The 22,277-nt window shown below is 45.2% G+C and overlaps 1 protein-coding gene across 9 annotated transcripts in view; it reads left to right on the plus strand.

Annotated features, from left to right (window-relative positions):
* The window catches only part of DENND1A (DENN domain containing 1A), a 536,096-nt gene that overhangs the window by 470,278 nt on the left and 43,541 nt on the right, over positions 1-22,277 (plus strand). For all 9 annotated transcript variants that reach the window (XM_053562936.1, XM_053562903.1, XM_053562912.1 and 6 more), the window contains 3 exons: positions 1,991-2,062; positions 3,270-3,326; positions 12,270-12,401. In XM_053562936.1, the coding sequence (XP_053418911.1) occupies positions 1,991-2,062; positions 3,270-3,326; positions 12,270-12,401 (261 nt within the window). The remainder of the gene's footprint in view (positions 1-1,990; positions 2,063-3,269; positions 3,327-12,269; positions 12,402-22,277) is intronic.

A 22,277-nucleotide genomic window follows, 5' to 3' on the forward strand; every position in this document is an offset into this window, starting at 1 on the left:
ATATTTTTCACAGGAAGACAGAGAACATATCACCGAGAGATTCTTTTCACCTTCTCTCTGTTGTCGTAAACTATTTCTTGTTTTTGTTGGCAGCCAGGTGCTTATGGCTTCCAAGCCTCTAAAGAATTCAAAATCTTACCTTTCCTTTCCATGAGTTTATAATCAAGTATGTACTGAAGGCCCACTGTGTGCCAGGCACCACAGGGCCACAACAAGGAGCCTGACACAGGCCCTGCCCAGGGGGAGCTCCCCGCCTTTGAGGCAAGCACGTAAACAGGCATCCCCAGCATAATGTGATGAGTGTTCTCTCCTGCTCCTGGGCCAAGGGCGCTGCTGCCAAGGCGAGCCCCTTGGACGTGGCTGCAGTTGGCCGAGAGTAAGCAATTCCTCAATGAAAGATGTCCTTTGTTCTTGTATGGCCAAACACAGCACTTGGCAAGTCAGAGAGGAGCAATAAGGACTTGTTGATTGATTGATAAAGGGAGTTTCAATACGCCAAAGGACCATTTAAATAGGATACTGAGTAATTTTGGAAAGCAGTATGGAATAAATGAGTGGGTGAAAATTTCCTATTGTCCTACAACACAGAATGCTTTCTAGGTCAAATTGTAATGTTTTTAATTAAAGCTCAAAATTTCTAATGCGGCCATTTACCACATATATACTAAAAATTAAAGCCAATAATTACTATATTTTATTCTCGTATATTCCCACCATTTCCAGTTTCTCTCCATTCAATCAGTTTCTAAACCACCATAAATCTGATTATGTGACATGATTAAAAAGCCTCCAGAGTGTCAACCCTTGGCCTGGCATTGCAGGCCCTTTGCAAGGTGACCCCATCTGGCCTCCCAGTCCCACTTACCAACCATCCCATGGTGCAGTGTAACCTCTTGTTACAGAGTGGATTATGGCTTTTCAGCTTCTGTACTTTTTTATGAGCTATTTCCCATCCCTAGAACATTCTTCCCCTCCTATCCTCACATCCACTTCTATTCATCCTTCATGGACCGGGTCTAAGGTTTCCAAGGCCTTCCCTGATCTCCTGTGTCTCCACACTCCCAGTGCACACAGCCATTACAGCTGTCATCACCTCATCACCTGCTGTTTTATTTATTTACCATGGACCACCCCCTGCAACTGGAGGTTTTTGGAGGCAGAGACCAGGCCTCCTTTGGCTCAGTGCCCTCAGAGCCTAACATGGGGCACCCGTGAAGTGAGCCCTCCCAACATGTCTGCAGGGACAAGACTGAAGATTCGTGCACAACTATGAAAACTTGGCCTGTGCACCTCAGATCCTTCCATCGCCTCCTTTATGTAGTGGGAAGGCCTCGCCTCCTTTCCTCCCCTGCTCTGTAAAGAAAATGAGCAAGAAGTTGGTGTGTTAGATGTATAGTAAAGCCATGGTGAACATTGATGGCTATTCATTCTTTCCTTTTCTCAACATTTAGATGTTAAGGGAAGCAGCCTACCAGAGAGATTTTAAAACACAACACAGAAAACCAAGGTGAGGAAAGGAAGTTGCATGGGTAGCAGCATAGTTCCCAGCCATCCCGCCTGACCAGGATCCCATTTTCTGCCCTGGCTTGGTGTCTGCTGTAGAATCCACAATTATTAAACTTACTGAGTATTGTCCGTGGTAACTGGAATTTCCTGAAAAGCCACAGATGATTATAGGGAAATGCTTGCCTCAGACAGCCTGAGATACGCTTCCCTTCCAACCAAAACATTGAGCCCAGGGTCCCACCTAGGCTGGTCATCACACTCCTCATCCTGAGGCCACGCTCCCACAACCTGCATACACCCACCCAGAGCTGTTCTGCCATAACCATGACCATGACTGTCCAGGACCAATTATGATCTAGGCCTACTGCTTTATTTGAATAAACCCTTTGAAAAGCTACTCAAGTTGATGGAAGAGAAGAGGTCTTTGTTGGTGTTGGCCTGCTCTGTCTTCACCTCAAATTGCTAATTGACATTTTTATTATAGAAAGGAAGTGGAGCAATTCTGAATACTGTAAAAACAAAAGCAAATCCAGCCATGAAGACCGTCTACAAGTTCGTAAGTACTGGTCTTGGTCTCAGAATCCAAACAGATCTGTTCCTTAGCATGCTGCCACTATTCAGTCGACTCCATCTTGTATTGCGGAGATGACTTGGGGGCTGCTTTGCTATTTCCTGAAGGTTCTCGATGCTAGAATTATTAGCAGTGGGATTTGACATCCAGTTCAGCTTTAATTTAAGGTGCTGCTCAATTCATAGTGGCTGCAGTACAGAAATGGGAGGCCACTGGTTTTAGCTTTTAAAATAGTGGCTAAAATTCAGGCTCCTTCATGGCCATGTCCCTGGGACCTGGAGGCCTGGCCTAACTCATGTACCAGCCAAGTTTTCCTACATGCATCCCCATTATTAGGGCAAAATAAAGCAGCTCCTTTTCAGGTTACTGAAGAGTACAGTGGGATACACCCTTTGATTTTTTTTTTTCCCGAAATTCTTCATCATCTCTCTCATCACTGCCCTATAGGAAATGCATTATCTGTGAGACTTGTGCCCACAGCCAAGTGAAAATGGGAGAACACATCAGTTCCTGGCGCTCCATCTTTCACAAGCCACACGTATTTTTTCTTGTGATTTCTCTTGTTTGCTAATTTGACCCAGAGCCACTGAAGTGGGGTGTTTTGTTTTATTTCCATTTTTAATTTTGTTAGTCCTCTCTGTGCTTAAATTGTAGTTATCTTAACAGAGTGGGTGGCTGCCAATAGAACCACACAGATCTAAAATGACATGAAATAAAAGACAGGGTGCCTGCCCAAATGAGATTTAGCGGTGACACTACCAAAACCCAACGATGAGTCTGTTCCGGCCATTCAGCCCAGAAAGAAAATTGGTCCTGAGACCCTGCTCTGGTGAAATATAATGGGCATTCTGGATCCCAAAGCCAGAAAAGCTGCTGCTCTACTCTTACTGGTAGCTGTCACCACGCTGCTGAGATAAATAATTATAGAGAGCAGAAGAAGGGTTTTGGAAGAAAAAAAATCTGTGCCATCAAAATGCAGGAAAAAAAATCTCTGCAGCCTCTTTAAGGGATTTTTTTTTAACCTCTTACCGTTGTATTTGTTTTTATAGCCATTATGTTTTCAACTTGATGATCCCGTTTTTCCTTCCTTTTTCTAGTAATCAGAGAAGGTGATTCTCGACGGACTGAAATCAAGCATAGTCCCTGCTGGAAACAGAAAGGGAATCTTAACTTAAATTAATTTTTCATGCAGGCAAAAGATCATGCAAAAATGGGAATAAAAGAGGTGAAAAACCGCTTGAAGCAAAAGGTACTTGAAGTTCTTATTCAAAATGTATAAGCACCGTGTATGAAATGCGTGGCCACAAAAAAGTATGATGTGATCAATAGAGAGCTGTTTGATACAGTGTTGTTAACACACTTCAAAATGCATTACCAGCTGTCCGGGAGTTTTCACACTGTTATAAATATTCACAGACAAAAAACTGTCTTCAAATAACATTAAGTCTCTAGCTTAAACCCACAAAGGCAAGCAAGTTCAGAGTTACCACGGCTGGTCTGTCCCTGGCCCATCCTCCCTGGGCCTGGGGTTCACAGGCATCTGTAGAAATCTCCTCAGCCTCCCCAGCCCCTCCTACAGCTGACCTCTGCCCCAGGCCTGGTCGGAACCTAAACCGAGAAAGCATCTCCAGGGAAGTGACTGCCGCGCTGTGGTACCCGCTTGCACGTGGCACGCAGATCCGGCACAAAGGGTGGGTTGGAGGAGGAGGCTACGGGCTGTCCTCACTGTGCTGGCTGCCTGGGAGGAGCCCAGCAGTTTCTGTTTGAGACTCTGTGTAGGGAGGGGAGGATTCTGATTGACTTCTGGGACCATTAGTAAAATTGTGTGAAATCATACTGGCTACATCCTGGCTAAGATTCTTCCGACCTGAATCTCTAGACTTGTACCGTGAAGGTACTGTAACAGAGAGGGCATTTTTATATTATTATGGATGTTGTCATTGTTATTATTGTGCTCTAGGCTAGGAGCTTTCACATTTAAATCTTAAAACAACCCAGTGGGGAATTATTCCCATTTCCTGAGTATAGAGACTAGGCTTCAGAAGGGAAGTCATTTGCCCCAGGCCACACTGTTAGAGCATGGCGGGGCCAGGATTAGATTCCAGATCCACTGACTTCCCACAGCTGTGCTCTTAGGCTGCAGTACTTCACACTGCCTTCCTAAAACAAATGTTTTGTTTTCCAAAAGATGTTTGGGATCACTTACTTCATTATCCCCATGCCCCCAAATGTACCACTCTAATAAGGGCCTTTAACTATCTCTGCAGTTTTTAAAAAATTGAAAACAGTTTTAATTTTATGAAGTTGAAAAAGACCTCTAATTAACTTGAAATGGTTGAAGGGATTGATTCCTTTCTTTTAACTGGAAAATAATTTGCTCTGACTAAGCATTTACATTCTTAGTTTCAACTGAGAGTAAATTTTTAACAGCTAAGATTCACTTCCTGAAATTAAAACCCTCCAATATAAATCCAAATAGACCTTAAACTATCGTCTGTTGTACCCTGCCAGAGGAAGGCAGGTGGCATTCTTTACTTGAATTTTAGTAGTCACTAAATATACCTTTATTTTTTTTTTTAACACATCTCCTATCCCAGTTGCATGGAGCTGAATTGAATTTACAGATATAAAATGGAGCAACAGGGAGGGGCGATTTTTTCCTCCTTGATGTCTGGATCACAGGCTCTGGTTGGGTCCCTCCTCAGGCAAAGGACAGATGCGCCCCTGTTGGTCAGATGTGCTCCCTACAGACCATTGCGCTAGAGACTTCACCTTACCTCCCCACTTACTGTACACGCAAGAAATCGGCCTTAGGAAAATCCCCTTTTCATGATATTTAACATTTCTTCAAATAGCCAGTTAAGCTCCTGTTTTTAAATGTGGCTGTTCAAAGGTTTGTTTAAACAATCCAGATCTCCTTCCCCACCATCTCTCTTTCCGTTCTTTGATAGTATCTGAAGCAGATGTCTCCCGCCCCTCCCCTTCCCCCTGCCAGTCTTTTCAAGAATAGCTTTAGGAGATAATGTTCTATAGAGAGTGTCAGTACATTTCAGGTGACACAAATGGTGAAGGCATTTTATAGAAATGTGGCTTGTCACCATCGGACTGTTGACAGATCTATTAGTGCACCCTTTTCAATTTTCACATTTCCCCCCTTCGGTCTTACAGATTTCCACAGACTTGATGTTTTGCAGTTGTTCTTGGAAGAGAGCTATTTTGTAATTGAAACTCCAGCATTGTTCAGTATATACAGGACTTGGGGCTCTGGCGCTCTCTAGCTCCCTTTCTTGAGCTAATTTAGGACTTGGCTTCGCCTGACCTCTCTCACAGCGGTAGAAAATATTTCCTTGGCTTTTTTGTTCCCCTTCCCTCTGCCCCCTCCCCTTTACATGGCACCATATCTATGTGGCTGCCCAGATGCATCTAATACAGACGGCCAAGTTTGGTTTCTGCCATGAAATTTAGGCAGTTCCCAGCAAAGATCCAATTTTCAAATGTGCTGGGTTGCCACCTGGCCTCCTCTAACTCTGCATAGCAATGATGACCTCACAGATATAATCAAGAACCCAAGCTTGCCCTCCTCACCCTTGCCTTGGGTTTGAATTGCAAATAGAAAATGTGGGGCCGACCTGTGGAGAGGTCATCATGGTGTGTGGAGGGTCCATCTCTAATGCGACTGAGCAGGGCCCCTTCTCCATCCCCTGTTCATTTGTGCTGCCGATTTTCAAAGCATCTGAAATAGGAGCTTTCAGGATATCTGTGTGACCATTGGCAAATAGTTGTTAATAGATCCTATAGTGTGGCTTTATTCCGTATCTGCTGTGTTTCAACCCAACAACAAAAAGAGAAGGACGGATAACATGTTTCTCTAGATAAATGGAGCAAGGTGGTCAAGTTCTTCTATAGCGTGGCCTCCTTTGAAGTCTGACTTGCTCAAAATTAGGAAGAAGAAGAAATGGCAAAGATGCCACCAGCCATCATTTTCTAAGAGAGAGTGTAGTGCTTTCATCCAGAGTTGTCTCCCTGCCAGACCTGGTCCACAGAAGAGTGCCTTGTGGCTGGATGTGACTGTCAACAAATTGCATCCCGCTGCAGAGCCGGGAAAGGCTGGCACGAGAATGCACTGTGTTAGGAGAATGCACTGGGTTAGGAGTGACAACGCATGTGCATTCCTCACCTGCAGGGAGCATTAAGATGTTCACATAGGGAAGTCCTTTTTTGCCTATTGAGAAACCCCTGAAATTGTTCTCTTTTTTTCTTCAGGATCAAAATGATTTAACCAAATGGGCCCATTTTACAGCCCTTTGTAAAGTTTCTGAATCTTTGATCTTTAAAGGACAAATCGAGCGTGTTGATTTAGAGTGTCCTGATTGAAAGGAGCAGGTTCCTGGTTGGTTTTGCCAAGGCTTGAGTTTCTGGCCAAACAGTTCCCATGGAAGGGAGCGAGTAAGCATGCCTGGGGCAGGGAGATCTAGGTAGACTCTGGTAGAACAGACATTTTCACACCTTATCACACAACTGTCAGCTCCCTGTCTCCAGACACATTAAAATACACAACAGCCTCAATCACAGAAGTTCCAACTTTGGTTCCTGTCTTGCTGTCAGTATTCATATTTTAATTTGCATTTGCTACGTGTGAGATAGCCTGGGAAATGAAGGGCACTGCACAAATCTGAAAACAGAGACATGCAGTTTTCCCACCAGTGGCGTGAGTCAGAGATGGGAAGGCCTCTGCCTCGTACCTATGAGGACCTTTAAACTCCCCCACCTGGTGATGGGGTGTTTGGGTTGCTAAGACAGACCAGCGGGACCCAGTAGTGGTGCTGTAGGATATTAGCTATGTGACCTCGGATAAGTTACTAGATCACTCTGAATCTAGTTTTTCTCATCCATAAACTAGAGGAAATACAGATTTTTATAGGATTATTTGAAGGATTAGAAGAAGTAATGTGTGTAAATAGCAATGCTTCGTGGCCACTCAGTAAATGAGTTTTCATTCTGTCCATCTCCTTATATTCCTCATCTGGAACAGCCCATCTGCCCAGACATCCGCGTGCACATACACTGAGTCTTACCATGGCTGACATGGGATCGCCTGCCTTTAGGTCATCCACAGAACATAGCTCTGACCTAAGCCACTCTTTTGACTAAAACCTTTCAGACCTCTCCATCCTTCCACCTCCTTGCGTCAGGTGTGGAACACCCCAGCTGCTGGACCCCTGCCATTCCTTCCGCAGGCCCTGCGCCCTGGGCCGTGGTGCTCCTTCTCACATCTCTGCCTCTTGAAGTCCTGTCCTCAGCTCCTACCCAAACCCACTGAGAGCCCTTTATGCCCTCTGGTCTCCCAAGACCCTGGGTCCCTGCCTCCTGATTTCTTTTGGAAACTCATGTCCAAGGACTTATCATATCCTATGCCTGCCTTCCCCCCAGAGGGGTAGAGGAGAGTTGGCAGTCATGATTTTTGATAATAATAGGACCATAATTAGTTCCCGACTCTTTTGCTTTACCAAGGAGTGGGAACTGGCAGGACCCCGGTTGCTCTGAGCTGAGCCTCAGGGTTACTGGGAAGAGATTTGCCAGCTTTGGTGGCCTTAATCTACAGCTCTGTCTAGTGTCTTCCTCCTGCGTGACCCTTCAGCTCCCTCCTCTCAACTTCTTATTTTTGCTTTTAAAAATGACATGTAGAAAGTTAGTTTTTTTCCTGCTTGCAAACAAAATCCACGTTTATTGGGGGGAAACTCAACAAATCAGAGAAGGAAAAAGGAAATAATTTTATTGTGATGAAAATATGTCAAATGGTATATAAAACCAGTGTATGGTGAAAAAACAAAAACTATTAAGTCCATAAATACTGATACTACAATTAAACTATCTTGTACCTCTTAGGTTTGGAGTAAAATACAAATGTTTTATAGTCAAAAAAAAAAATGATGCTGTTGCAGTTATACTGAAAATAACTTGTATAGAAAAAAATCCTGGATAAAAGGACATTATAGATTTAAAAATAAAAGAAAATAATCTTATTTTATAACCTGCATTTTCATTTACTATATCTTAGACATTTCCTGGGGCTACTAAATGTTTCTTCCGCATCTCATTGTTTTAAATGGCTCCATAAAATTTTGTCTGATAAACATATATAGATTGTTTAATCAGTCCCACTGTCAGACCTTACATTACTTGCAACTTTTTCTAGGCATGTATCCTCATAGGTAAGACTTTACAGGATTTCTTATTATTTAATTGGGATAAATTTCTAAAAATGGAATTAGTGGGCCCATGAGCCAAAGGACATGTACACCTTTTAGGTTTTTTCATGTAAATTGCCGATTTACATTCCCACCAGCAGCATATGAGAGCACCCTTTGCTGACCACTAAGGTAGTTCTTAGGCCACAATTTTTTTTTTGTTATGGGTATGAAAAGGTGCTGTTTCCTGACTCCTTACTATGTCTAAGATAGTTAGTAGGTCCAGTAGAGGATGTGAACTGGCCCTTTTTCTTTTCTTTTTTTTTTTTTTTTTTAAGACAGAGCCTCAAGCTGTTGCCCTGGGTAGAGTGCTGTAGCATCACAGCTCATAGCAACCTCCAACTCCTAGGCTCAAGCAATTCTCCTGCCTCCACCGCCCAAGTAGCTGTGACTATAGGTGCCCGCCACAACATCCAGCTATTTTTTGTTTGCAGCTATCATTGTTGTTTGGCGGGTCGGGCTGGATTCGAACCCACCAGCTCAGGTGTATGTGGCTGGCGCCTTAGCCACTTGAGCCACAGGTGCAGAACCGAACTGGTCCTTTCTTATCTTGGGCTCCTCCTCTTCTGCTCACTGTGGCATCCTAGGAGGAAGCAGCTGTCTTTCTCCAAGTGAGTTAGCATGAGTGAGTTAGGAGTGAAAAAGTTAGCATGTAGGTGGGATGAGCCACAGGACTTTATAAGGAATCATTTGCACCTTTTAATCTAATAAATAAAATGGATATGCAGTGCTGCTTTTTGACACACAGCCACATTTATCAATTGGACGCATTCACCTTCCAAATGTTTAGCTCAACTTCACAAAGATTTATTGGAGAACATGTACTAGATTCAAGGCTCTAGGGTAGAGAGCCCAGACCCCAATGAACTCTCAATCTATTGGGTACAAAGATAAGCTAGCATAAGGCATGGCAGGAGCAGACTGGTGTAACAAGAGGGGTTTCCGAGGAGAAGGAGATCACATCTGATGACTTGCTGGGCACCTCTGCAATTCTCAGTACCTTCACTTGTGCCATTGTTGCAGGTTAATGTAGTATAAATGTCAGGCGTCATGTTGGTCAGGGTTCCTCCACTTTCTACCTACATGACATTGAGTAATTTACCCTCTCCAAGCCCTATTTCCTCACCTATAAAAGGGATAATCCTATTTTCCTTGTGATCATTGTGGGAGCTAAGTGTGAGAATGAAGGTCAGGGGTCCAAAAAGTGCCTGCGAGGGGTAGGCACTCCACACAGACAAGCTCTGCTTTTTAGCAGGTGTTCTGTCCCTATTACAGGGGGTAAGGATCTAATGTTCAATTTGCACAGTGCTGTGACATCTCTCAAAGCTTCCTCCTATCTCATCTCATTTAACCCATTCTCCCAGTAGCTTTGAAGTTTGCCAGGCAGGTGGTGGTCTCCCGAAGTAAAAATAAAGAAATAGGTGCAGAAAGGTTGAGTGAATTGGCAGGATCAGACAGCTAGTTAACAGTAAAAACAAAACTAGAAGACAGTATTTTTACTTACAAGCTTCAACTAAGACACTTTTTCCAAAACTACCATGTTTTCTTTTTTAAAAATAGCTCTCAAAAAAAAAAAAAATAGCTCTCACTTTATAGTTTTCAATTAATACTAATATTTTCTTACTGTGTTACCTTGCAGCCCTACTTTTTCAGCCAAACACAAATGATGCACACGTACACTGAAAACTTTCCCTGCACCAAAAGTGAACTTGTTAACGTTTAGCCTCTTTCAATCTATCCTCTAGATAGCCCCACCTAGATCCAAAATACCCCTTTTGCCCTTTGTTGCTTTTTGCCACAAAAGGAGCCCTTACCCCTCTTTGTTCCACTTGACCTGAGCACCTTAGGGTAGTCCCTTTCCAAAAGAGCCATTTCTAATTGGCTGTCGGCAACCTCTTTCATCACTGAGCCTCAGCCTGGCTGAGACTGACTGATTCCATCTGGGCCACTTGATCCAAGCCCTCCCTGTAAAGCCAAGAGGTCAGTATCTCCTTTGGTTGTTTACCAGGTAGTAGAGACTCTGCAGGACAGCCACGATTCCTTAGGGAAGGAGGCCAGGAGGTAGGCAGCTGGGTGTGCGAAGTCAGATATCGTGGGCATGTGTGATTCTTCCACTTTACTGAGTAGCCAATAATGTTTCTGAATTATCTGTCTCCTTAATCTTCCTAGCTACCATCTCCCCATTTTACAGATGAGGAAACTGAGACATGGGGACAATATATCTCTTCCTAAATGCATGATTATTCAATAAGGGACCACTTTCCTCCATGCCCCATCTTTCTGTGTTCAGCTAAGAAGTTAAGGGAGACTAATTATCAAAATCTTTTGTGCAAAATTTAATGTGCGTCAGAGTGTATGTTTTATTGACCAGGATGTACGTTTATTGTTGCAATGAAAAAAATTGGAAATTATATTCATTATTCAATTCTACCCATGAGTTATTTTTATTTGGTAAGAAAATGATTATTTAAATATTATTTATTTATACATTTATTCTCTGCCTTGTTCCAATGGAAATTTAAGCATTTTCATGACTTGAATGAAACATGTGACCCTTATCGGACAAGTGGACCCATCCTTGTTCCAAATAACCCACATATCCAGCCAGCTGCCAGATTCAATCCACGGAGTCTGCCTTTTGCACACTGGAGTTTTTCTTTTCCTTACAATTTGCTTTCATTCATCAGAAGCACAAATTTAATGTAAATTTCTGCATTTTAAAGTATTTCGTTGGCCCCTAAATTTTTCCCAAGTCATGGAGTCCTAACTCAGACTTCAGTCTCTTTATTCCCTGCCTAGAGGGAATAAAGATCAGGGTAGGAAAGAGAAAACACAATACAAGCTCACTAACAATAACATCAGCAGTAAACAAATGTGGCAAAAATGTCCATACTCACAAATAATTCAAGTAATGCAAATTGAAGCAACAATGAGGCCTTATTTTTCACCTATTAAATTAGCAATACATTTTAAAAACGATAGGGCTAAAGAGTACTGTGAAGCTGGTAACACATCTATTGCTGGTAGTTAATGTAAATTGAAAAGCAATTTGGTAGAATGAATAAAAAGCCTTAAAAAAGTTCATATCTTTTGATTTAGTAATTTTATTCCTAGGGATTTCCATAAAAGAAATCATACAAAATAAAAAAAAAAAAAACTGCAGTTTTTGTCACTAATATTTAGAAAGTTAAAAAAAATTATTTTTTGAAACAACCTAAATGCCCAATAGTAATGGAATGGTTTATTAAATTATTGTATATCCAGTCAATGAAATAATATGCATCATTAAAATTGCTATAATGATTATGTAGCACCATGGAGATGCTTATAATATATTAGGGGGAGAGCAGGGTATAAAATTATGGATGAATTGCGATCACAAGTAATTTTTAAATGTCTGCACGTGGGGGCGGCGCCTGTGGCTCAGTTGGTAAGGCGCCGGCCCCATATACCGACGGTGACAGGTTCAAACCCAGCCCCGGCCAAACTGCAGCCAAAAAATAGCCGGGCGTTGTGGCGGGCGCCTGTAGTCCCAGCTACTCGGGAGGCTGAGGCAAGAGAATCGCTTAAGCCCAGGAGTTGGAGGTTGCTGTGAGCTGTGTGAGGCCACGGCACTCTACCGAGGGCCATAAAGTGAGACCCTGTCTCTACAAAAAAAAAAAATGCACGTGGACAAAGTGAATATATAAAAATGAAAATAGCTACATAAGGTAGTAGGATAAAAGATGATTTTTCCCCACTATCGTAATTATTGTGTTATCTTTGTAATTTAACATGGATGATTTTGATTTCTCAAGTCCTTAAAAGTCAAAGAGCCAAGTTAGCCCTCCATCTCCGTCAGGAGGAGAGGTTGGGGATATCCCAGAGGGGGTTCTTAGCTGTGAGTTGGAGGGGGCAAGGTGCCAGGCCCCCACACCAACCTGCAGCAATTCTTCTCCCTGCAGGACATCACTGAGAATGGCTGTGTCCCCACCCCAGAAGAGCAGCTGCCAAAGACTGCACCATCCCCACTGGTGGAAGCCAAGGACCCCAAGCTCCGGGAAGACCGGCGACCAATCACAGTCCACTTCGGACAGGTAGGTACCCTGGCCTTTGTACCAGTCTGTTCTGTTTTATGATTTTTGGTTTTTGCTGGCACTGTAGCACATTCAGCAGACGGGTTTTCATTTCAGCTCTCTTCAGCAAAGCATCTACATGGAGTATTTCACATCTTCGGGTGTTTATTTGGTGCAAACATGTTTTGAAGGTGAATTTTCAAAAATTTTGAGGAGACAGCATGGCTCCGGCCATAAACTAGCTCAGCTGTTGAATGAAGTCATTGAATGCAGCTGCTGTCTCCCCCACTCCAGGCACTCCGTTGAAGGTGTCTCCTTTAGCTAAGCATCTCATTAGAACACTTTAGCATTGCAGGCCCTGCTTTGCACCTTCAAATAAACAAGCGAAGTCTTAAAAAAAAATCAATTAGGAGTTCTTTATTAATGTACTTCCTGAAAATCAATATCGGGAGTTGTGCTTCTCAAAGTAAATACCCAAGCTACTGGTCCTAGAGATCCGATTCTTTAACCAGCTGTTTTCAATGACCTGAGCATTTGAAAATTTGTCTATTTCTTTGATTTTTTTCCCCCTTAGTAAAACATTGTACTCTGTGCAGAAACTAAAATTTTTTATTCCTTTCCTCTCTGTGGTTATATTTTTGATTGAAAATGGGGGCATACCCTCCCCTGCTTCTCTTAAATTGACTTTTGATTAGCAAAAGTCATTTAATTTTTTGTTAATGAGAGATAGCTCTGTTAAGATATGGCTGTAACAAAATTTACAAAGTTATTTATTTTAAAATCCTCTGATTCTTTAACCATTTATCAGACGACACATGATTAAAATAGGGTTTATGATTTTTATCTTAAATGTGATTGCTGTTTTACCACATAAAGGATTTAGATGCCTACATTTAAAATGTTCCTGTTTTTAACAGACATTTATCACATGCCTACTGTGTACTGGGCATTGAGCTCTTTAGAAATGAAGGGAACTTAACAAAATTGTTGCTGTATGTTATCCCAGTAAGGGGTGTGTTGTTTGGAACATAAAAATGGTTTTTTTTCTCATCAATATTTCCAGATAATATATTCATACATCTTTAACTTGGGTAGGTTCTCCCCCCCACCCCTTCTCTGATTTTACACTTAAAAGGATGTTATAAAAATTAAAATGAAGTGAAGAAAGCATCCGCGGGGCGGTGCTCATTCTGTTAATGAGAATCTTCAAATTGCACTGGCATCTGTCCCCCTGAAGATCTCCCTTCCCCACCCCTGGTTCAGGCCCTGCTGGAGAAATCTGCGCCCTGGTTTCCTGGCTGTGTTTGCTGAAAGCACAGCCCTGGTCGGTTGTCGCCAGCATGGCATTCCAGAGTCAGCTTCCTGCCTTCCTTTGTCCTCATTCCTGCACGCACGAACCTGCCCATGAAAGGAGCCCCTCGCTGGAGTTGGGAGCCCATTACAGAGAAAGAGGGGGCGGGGGAGAGGGACTTCATGGTGTTAAACATTCCATTTTCGAAACACAAAAAAAGAAGGCCCTATTTGAAATGGAGAAAGACCTTCTTTCCATTTCAGCCAGAAGTAGAGATGCTTTAATGTCATTCCCAGCTAAATGCAGAATAAGAGTATGTGTGCGCACATGGGTGGGGGATAAACAATTAAAAAAGCCACCCCAAACTCTGTTGAAATAAGAGCTGTCTGTGCCTTCACAGGTCTGCAAACTGGAGAGGATGAAAGTGGCTTTTTTTCCTCGTTTGTCACTTCCCTCACGTGGCTGCCGGCATTATGCAAGTGTACAGGAAGGCAGGATTTTTTTTTTAATGCATGCATGCGGATTAAGGTCAAGCCCCTAGTATCAGCCATGCAGCGGGCTCTCCCTTCCAGCTGCAGCCGGAGAGCCTCCCCACAGCCGGGAGATGCCTTAATTGAGACGTGCTGTCAAAGTGACAAACACATTTGCATACAGTCTACACTCTATTTATTTTCTCTGGAAAGGTCTACAGTCTGCTATTGGTTGAAAATTCTTAATCAGTTTGCTGTAAGTGAACTGCCAGCCAGCTCACTTGTGCCGGCCCCTTCTTCATTAGGTGACAGATTAGCTGCAGGAGGGGTGGGAGACCCTGTTCTTTTAACTCTTTCCAACTTTGCCCCCATGGTGGGTTGTCCTGTAGCCCCTCCCCGGGTGCTGGTGTGATACGCCATTGACCATAACTGGTAGCATTTCTAGAGCACCTACTACTGGCAGGCACGAGTTTTAGGGACTTGATACAGTCCCCAAACAACAGCCTTTTGAGTTCCATTTCAGAAATGTTTGCCACGCTCTCCTACATCTGTACTATTTTTTTTTACTTGATGTTTTTCTTTAAGTAGATTCAAACCTGACATCCATACAAATATTAGCCTCATCTGTAGCAGTAACATTGGTAAAGTCCAAGTTTTTCCTAAGCTTATAAAGACAAAATTTTAAGTGTCCATCCGGGGGATCACCAAAACCACTCATGTAGCCCTGGTGCTATATAGTCTCTTTTTGGAAAACAATAGATCCCTTCAATAACTTGTGTCACCTCTGCCATATCCCTTTGAGGAAGTAATCATTAGCCCCATTTTATGGACCCAAAACTGGAGCTCAGCGACATGAAGGGATTTGTCCAGGTCACATTAGCAGCTCGGAAACCCAGGACAGTCTGCCTTTAGCCCACACCAGCTCTCCACCAAGCAAGGACTTCTGTCATTTGATGTGGCTGTTAAAGCCGATATGCTCGGCCAAAGAATATCAGCTAGCCAGATAATACATACTAACCTCAGAAGAATCTTTGCCCTGGGTTTGTATTTCTTTGGATTTCGTTCTTTAAGCACACTTAGTTTGCCCATGGGGATGGAGACTGTTGAGATAGTTGCATTTCTCTCTCTACCTTGCAAAGCTGGTACCCATGCAGTTAATAGGGAGCTTCATGGAGACTTCCAAGGGCATGGGGGGTGGGGCTCAGCAGCTCTACAGTGGGGGCCAGCAAGAGGGGGCTTAGTATGAAGGTAAGAGCTGTCACTGCCAAGGAGGGAAGGCAGTCTCCTGGCCTCTGCCTCAGTGGAGTCTCTCTTTGAAGGCTGTGACCATTCCTCCATTTAATTATGTCTGCATTCATGTAGATATTGACACGTACCATGTGTGAGATAAATAAGTCCTCAGTGCCCACCATGTGGGGCATAGTGATGGAGACGGACCAGCAGGTAGACAGCCTTGACCCAGAGTCACAAGGCTGTAAGAGAGGGGAGCTCAGAGCACTCTGAGCCCATGGGGGCAACCTCTCCACCCCCAGGACCACTCTTGACAGTCCCAAGTTGGAGTCTATCCTTAAACGATTCTCAGTCAAGTGACTGAACTCACTAATAATTCATTTGTTTTCTAAACAAATGAAAGGTGGGCTGGGCATGGTGGCTCACATCTGTAATCCTTGTACTCCTAGAGGCCGCGGCAGGTAGACTGAGCTCAGGAGTTCAAGACCAGAGTGAGACCCCATCTCTGCTAAAAATAGAAAAACTAGCCTGGCATTGTGGTAGGCACCTAGTAGTCCCAGCTACTTGGAGGCTGAAGCAATAGGATTGCTTGAACCCAAAAGTTTGAGGTTTCTATGAGCTGTGACACTATAGAACCCAGAGTGACAGAGTGAAACTGTGTCTCTAAAAGAAAGAAAGAAGGAAGGAAAGGAGGGAGGGAGAGAGAGAAAAGAAAAGAAATATGTTACTCCCCTAAGAGTGAGGAGCAAAATAAGTGGATTTTTAGTTTGGCCTCTGCTTCCTCACCATGAGTGGTTTCTTCAAAGAGTTTGAAAGTGCCAAATAACTCAAGAATATCTGTCTCTTCCAACCTTGGCCAATGTTCAGGTTTAGAAAGGATTTAAATTACTGTTTTCCCCTCTCAAGTTGAGAATCAATTGAGAAGCAAGGCCCAGGGGACAGTCAAATGAGAGAAAAGGCCAGCATTTTTATCAAGGATACTAAAAGAAGAGGCTCGGCACCCATAGCTCAGTGGGTAGGGTGCCAGCCACATACACCGGGACTGGTGGGTTTGAACCCAGCCTGGACCTGCTAAACAATGACAACTACAACAAAAATATAGCTGAGCATTGTGGCTGGCGCCTGTAGTCCCAGCTACTCGGGAGGCTGAGGCAAGAGAATCGCGTAAACCGAGGAGTTTGAGGTTGCTGTGAGCTATGACACTATAGCACTCTATTGAGGGTGACACAGTGAGACTCTGTCTCAAAAAAAAAGGAGAAGAAGATGACTAAAAGGAGAATAGCATTAGACCTGAGGCCAAATGTTGGTAAAACTTTACCTCCAAATTTAAAAGACTGGATTACTCCACACAGGATAAGGACACAATGGTGGACCTTGTCCAGGGCAGTGCTACCCATCAATTAACTCCTAGCAAGGAGGAGCTGCCCCAGGGCCTGTGGACTGGCCACCCCACAGGAGGAAGCTGGAAGGGGTGAGGAAGCCTGCCCAGTTCCTTCTCCCAAGCCCCAGGGGAGGGCACTCCTCCTTTTCTGGACAGGGGTGAGTGAGAGGGCTCGGAGAGCTAAGGATTCCCTCACATTTTCCTTTGCTGGGATGGGAATGGACATTCCCTCCTTTCTGTGGCTGTAGGAGTGAGGAAGCCATGTGCTCCCCAGCAGGGCCAGGGCTCCCTCAGCTAGTGTATCTAACCTTGACCTCCTTCTCTTCTGGGAAGTAAGCAGAGGTGGCTGCTACCCTCACACCCCATGGAAACTGCTCTGCTCCCTGCATTTAATACAATGGACAAGACTCTAGATGCTTCCACATCTTTGCTCATTGACTTGAGTGTTTGCCATCAGCTGGTAAGGAAGAAGGTGTCCTACCCACTGTGCTCACAAGGACCCAGCAGGGATAGCGCTGGTGGGATGAATGGCTAATTCCTGTTCCAAACCCACAGTGACACTGCGCTGTGGTGCTGGGTGCTGGTGGCCAAACCTCTCAGCCATGGCCGGAACTGGGCTTTCCCAGGAGCCCTCCGTTGAGAAGGGGGTGGGAGGACGAGGCTCCCTGAGAACATCATGGCAAACCCCTTCATGACTGATCCTGCAGACAGAGTAGTTGCCTGCCTTCCAATCTGGTAAATTCCAAAAAGTATACATTGAAAAGTACCTCTGTTCTTCTCCCATGTCAGCAAAAGTTTCTAGACCTCGTTAATGAAAAGTTTGAAAATCTGGTTAAGCCAAAACCAAAACCAAAACCAAGCACCCCTGAGGCTTCCAGAGCTGCAGCAGAGAGGGTTGGATGCCCCACCCACACCCCCACCCCAGGAGCAGCTCTTGGGGTGTGGTCGCCTGTTTCTCTGTGTGCATGGAGAATTCTGGCTTCACAGGCATGTGCCGGGTCATTTGGTGCCAGTCCCATGCTGGGCTGGAGAAGACGCCAGGCCAGCAAATGCCCTCTGAGCACCCTTGGCTCTCAGTACCCTGAGAAATTCCTTCTGCCTCATTGAGCTTGGAAGTCACACATAATTCCCTTCCATTCAGCTGTTGCCTCCCCACCACCTCCCAGAGATGTCCCGAGTTCTGCAGACACTGCCACCAAGCTCCCTCCTCCTCCTCCCAGGTCAGTGAATGGTACCGCTGCCCAGAACCTGGCCCACCCGCCCTCTCCCAGAGCCTCTCTCCTGAGCACTCCTGTGTCTTCTCCTCTCCACCAGCTCTGCCACAGCTTTGGTGCAAGGCCGTGTAATCACTCACCCAGACTGTTCTTACACGCTTTCAGCTGGCATCGCACTGAGCATGCACATGGCCTTCCAGGGGGCCTCCTGAAGCGTGCACAAGTGGTCGTGTCAACCCCTACTTCTAGTCTCCTCTAAAGAGTCCACCTTCTTTCTCAGCCTGGTATATGAGGCCTTCCTGATCTGCCTGTCCAACCCCAGAGCAGGTCCCTTCTGTAAATTCTCCTGACTCCCCTAAAAGAGTTGGTTACTCCCATCTTTGTGCTACCCTTGAACTTTGCACATGCCACACTTAACACAAAGCTTGTAGTTATTTCTTCAATGCTTGTCTCCCAAGGCAAACATGAGCCTCTTGGAAGTCCACCATTGTCCACAGGGCCTGGCACTGAGCTGGCAGTCAGTGAACACCCCGGGTTATTGGTGTGGATATTTAAATTCAGCAATGATTGATGGTTGTTTGATTAGTCTCGTGTGTTCAGCAAGTTATTTGGTTTCACTTCAGTTGCATGCTTATAATTCTGTTCATTTGTAGAAGGAAAATGAATATTCCATTATTGATCAAAAACTATTTTCAAATTCACTTTCCTTAAATAAGGATTTTGTTTCCAGGTAGAAATAGCTTTGTTTTATAGAAATTTAGATCCTATCTCATTGGGTGTGTTTTTATGAGGTCCTCAAGTCAGTCATATATGTTCCAGGAAAGGGGAGAGGAAAAAGCAGAGGACAGGGACTCTCCCCCCGGCCCCCACCTCTCGCCCAGGGAGGGGTGGACTGTGCCAGGAGCCCAGTGGTGGAAAGAGTGGTCAGGAGAAGGGGAAGGCCCAACCTCCTGTGAATCACATCAGATGAAAGCAAGGAACGGGACAAATTAGGCACCAAGATTTTATCTGCATAAGAGACTAAGGTACATAACCCAATGCGAAGTGTGAGGCTAACTTGGATTGTGTTTTTTAAAAAAAGTTTTAAAGACATTCTTGGGAAGGTTGGAAAATTTGAAGATAGATTAAAATGTTAGATGATATTATGGTATTATTGTTAATATTATGGTTTTGTAGAGATTTATCTTGTTCCTAGGAGAATCATACTGAAATATTAGGATGCCTGCAACTTACTTCCAAATGGTATGGCACAAAATTTCACACAAGCACAGACACACACACACATCCATTCATAGAGAGGGAGAAAGCAAATACAGCCCCCTTCCTCTCCAAAGTTTAAGTGCTGAAAGGCACAGTTGCTGGAAGCAGCGAGGTATAGTGGCCCAAGCAGATTTTAGAGCTGGGCAGCTCTGGACTTAACTTTCAGCTCTGTCACTAAAGAGCTGGTGACCTTCAGTAAGTTCCTGAGTCTCAATGGAATTCAGTTTCCTATCCTTGGAGCGAGGGTGATCACACCCACCTCTTGGGTTGTTATATGGATTAAATGAGATATTGCCTCGAAGCACCTAGCTCAGTGCTAGGGAGTAGGCCCTGGGTAAATACCAGTCTCTTCCCTGGTGGGCACGGATTGAACTAGCTGTCACTCACTTGCTAACACAGCCTCCCACCAGCCCTGTCCACCTAGTGCTTGGCCATCCCCTTGGCTCTCAGAACATGTGTGCCCCAGAGGCTGCCCTCCTTGGCACACACTCATAACTGACCTGTGTCCCTGCGGCTCTGGGTGGGAAAGGCAAAACCTAAATCCAGAGGACTCCAAGCATCGTGACGATGAGGGACAGGGGCTGGGAGCACGGCCAGGAGCCAGCACTGGTGGGAGGAGACAGTGCTGCCCAAGCCTGACTCAGACGCATAAAAAGAAGGGGCCATGGGCAGTTGGGGCTCAGGGCACAGGCAGGCATGAGCAGCTGACCAGCCTTGCAGACTACAGCCCAAAGTCATTTTCTAGGCCTAATTCCACCACACACTCCTGGTCTGCGAGGCAGAGCTCTCTGCATGCCACTCTTTTAAACGTTGTCATTTCCAAATTCTATTTCCTCTCTTCCATTGGCCCCTTTTTCTGCCCTTTTGGCCACGCTCTTTGTACAGGAAAGCAGAGCTACTGTACCGGTCTCCCAACTCTGTTCCCCCAGCTCCTCCTGCTCTGATCCACCCTCGTGCCAGCCACAGGGTGACACTGACACTGTCCTGCCCTCGGTCCTGGTGGGGTGGCTGTCCAAAGTGTTTCAGCTCATTCATTGCCATGACCAAAAGTAGCGTGGCCCCTAATTGGTGGTGGTTTGTCAGGTCTCCCTGTCAAGGGTGGCTGGCGAGGCCTGTCTTTCCTCATGCCTCACCCTTTCATAGCCCAGGCTAGGCGGGGGACAGCTTCCTGATGAAAGGTTAATAAGGCTGGGATGTGTTCCTCTGAGCAGATACATTCGATTTCAGGAGGAAAAACTTACCAATCAAAAAAGAAAAGTCAGATTCTGGAAATTCATAAGGATTGAGTTGAAAATTCAGGAGCTGTCTGATTAGGCATTCAGCATCGCCTTCTCAGATAGTCTCCCTCTTGTTACAGGGAGCCGAAGAAGGCCAGAGAGCTCAGCTCAGAGGCTAGAGCTCCTGACGTGTCGTGGAAAGGCTGCTGTCAGCGGCCAAATGAAAATCCAGGTTCAGGGTAGCAAATTGCTTTCTAACCTACACCACCTCTGTTCAGCGTAAGTTAAGGATGGCCACAGAGGACCAAGATCAGTCACCCTCCCAGACCACCCCTCCTTGTAGGACTTGAGCACCTTAAGGTCATTCTGAGCACCTCTGACAGGCCAGGTCTGAGAGCAGGGGATGAACTGCTCGCCACCCGCTAGGCACCTTGTGGAGACCTGGAGCAATGGCTGTCTGTTCCACTCGGTTCCATCTCCAGGCACGGTGCTAGGCCATGCCTATAGGTTAGTCTGCTGAGGGTCTCAGCTATTACCCTCTCTTGCAGAGGCGACAGCTCACAGAGGATGGGGACTTAGTCAGTCATACAGCTCAGAAGCAACAGGATTGAAACCATGACTGTTTATTCTAAGCTCAAGTTCCTGCCCAGCTTTGTGCTAAGAACATGGGAGTTTCCTGCAGGGCTTGTAGTGATGGCGTCAGAGCAACTGCCTGGGCAGGTGGCCTAGGATCCCAGAGGGCGGGCCACAAGTAAAGCTTTGTTCTTGGTTTCCTTACAGCCCTCAGGCCCTCCTTAATGTTTCTGGGTTTCACTTGGAAGCAAGACCCACGAGCTGGCATTGGCACCTGGTGTGGACTCCATACATCCAACCCCCCGGTTGACACTGGAGGCTTGATAATGCTGGGTGCTTTTGTGGTGTGTGTGAGGGAGTAGACTACAGAAGGAAAACTGGGCGTGTGTAGGAGTTAGCGTCAGGGGTAGCAGGTGCCAGTCCAGTCCCAGAGACCAGAGGCAGAGCCTCTGCTTCATTTAGTAGTAGCTGCATTTAGTGTGAGCACGTTTAGTTGCAAGGACCCAAAAGAGAAATTGTGGTCTCATACTAGCTTCAGGTGAGCTTGGTATCAAATCATGTGAACCAGACCCTAGCCCCAGGTTTTCCTCGCATTTCTTGGCTTTGCCCCTTCTGCGGGCACCATTCTCAGGCAGGCGTTCCCCTCCTAGAGGCAAGATGTCTGTAGCAGCTCCGGGCCACATCCTTCCAGGTGCAAGACTGACAGGAAAATGGGTGTCACTTCCCAGTAACTTCCACACAAAGCATGAGATTTACTCTCCGAACCGATGTTGATCATGTGTCCATTGGAACCAGTTATTGTGGTGAAGGGTTTTCTGTTATGCCACAGGTAGGGCCCACCTGAAGGACATACCAGGAGGTGAAGAAGGGATGATTTCTAGAAATGAAATCAGGAAGCCATTATCAAAAGAAGGGAGAGGCTCAGGTGCAGTGACTCATACCTATAATCCCAGCAGTTTGGGAAGCCAGTGAGAGAGGCTCACTTGAGGCCAGGAATTCTAGATTAGCCTGGACAACACAGTGAGACCTTGTCTCTACAAAAAAATTTAAAATTAGCCAGACATGGTGGTGTGTGCCTGTAGTCCCAGCTGCTTGGGAGACTAAGCGCACAGGAACACTTTGAGATTACAGTAAGCTGTAATCACCACTGCTCTCCAGCCTGGGCAACAGAGTGAGACCCTGTCTCAAAAAAAAAAAAAAGAGAGGGAGAGAGCAGATCAAACGGAGAGTGCATGCAGAAGCCACACGCGGAGACCCTGTC

This window comes from Nycticebus coucang, chromosome 2 (assembly GCF_027406575.1).
Source record: "Nycticebus coucang isolate mNycCou1 chromosome 2, mNycCou1.pri, whole genome shotgun sequence".
NCBI classification, from domain to species: Eukaryota; Metazoa; Chordata; class Mammalia; order Primates; family Lorisidae; genus Nycticebus; species Nycticebus coucang.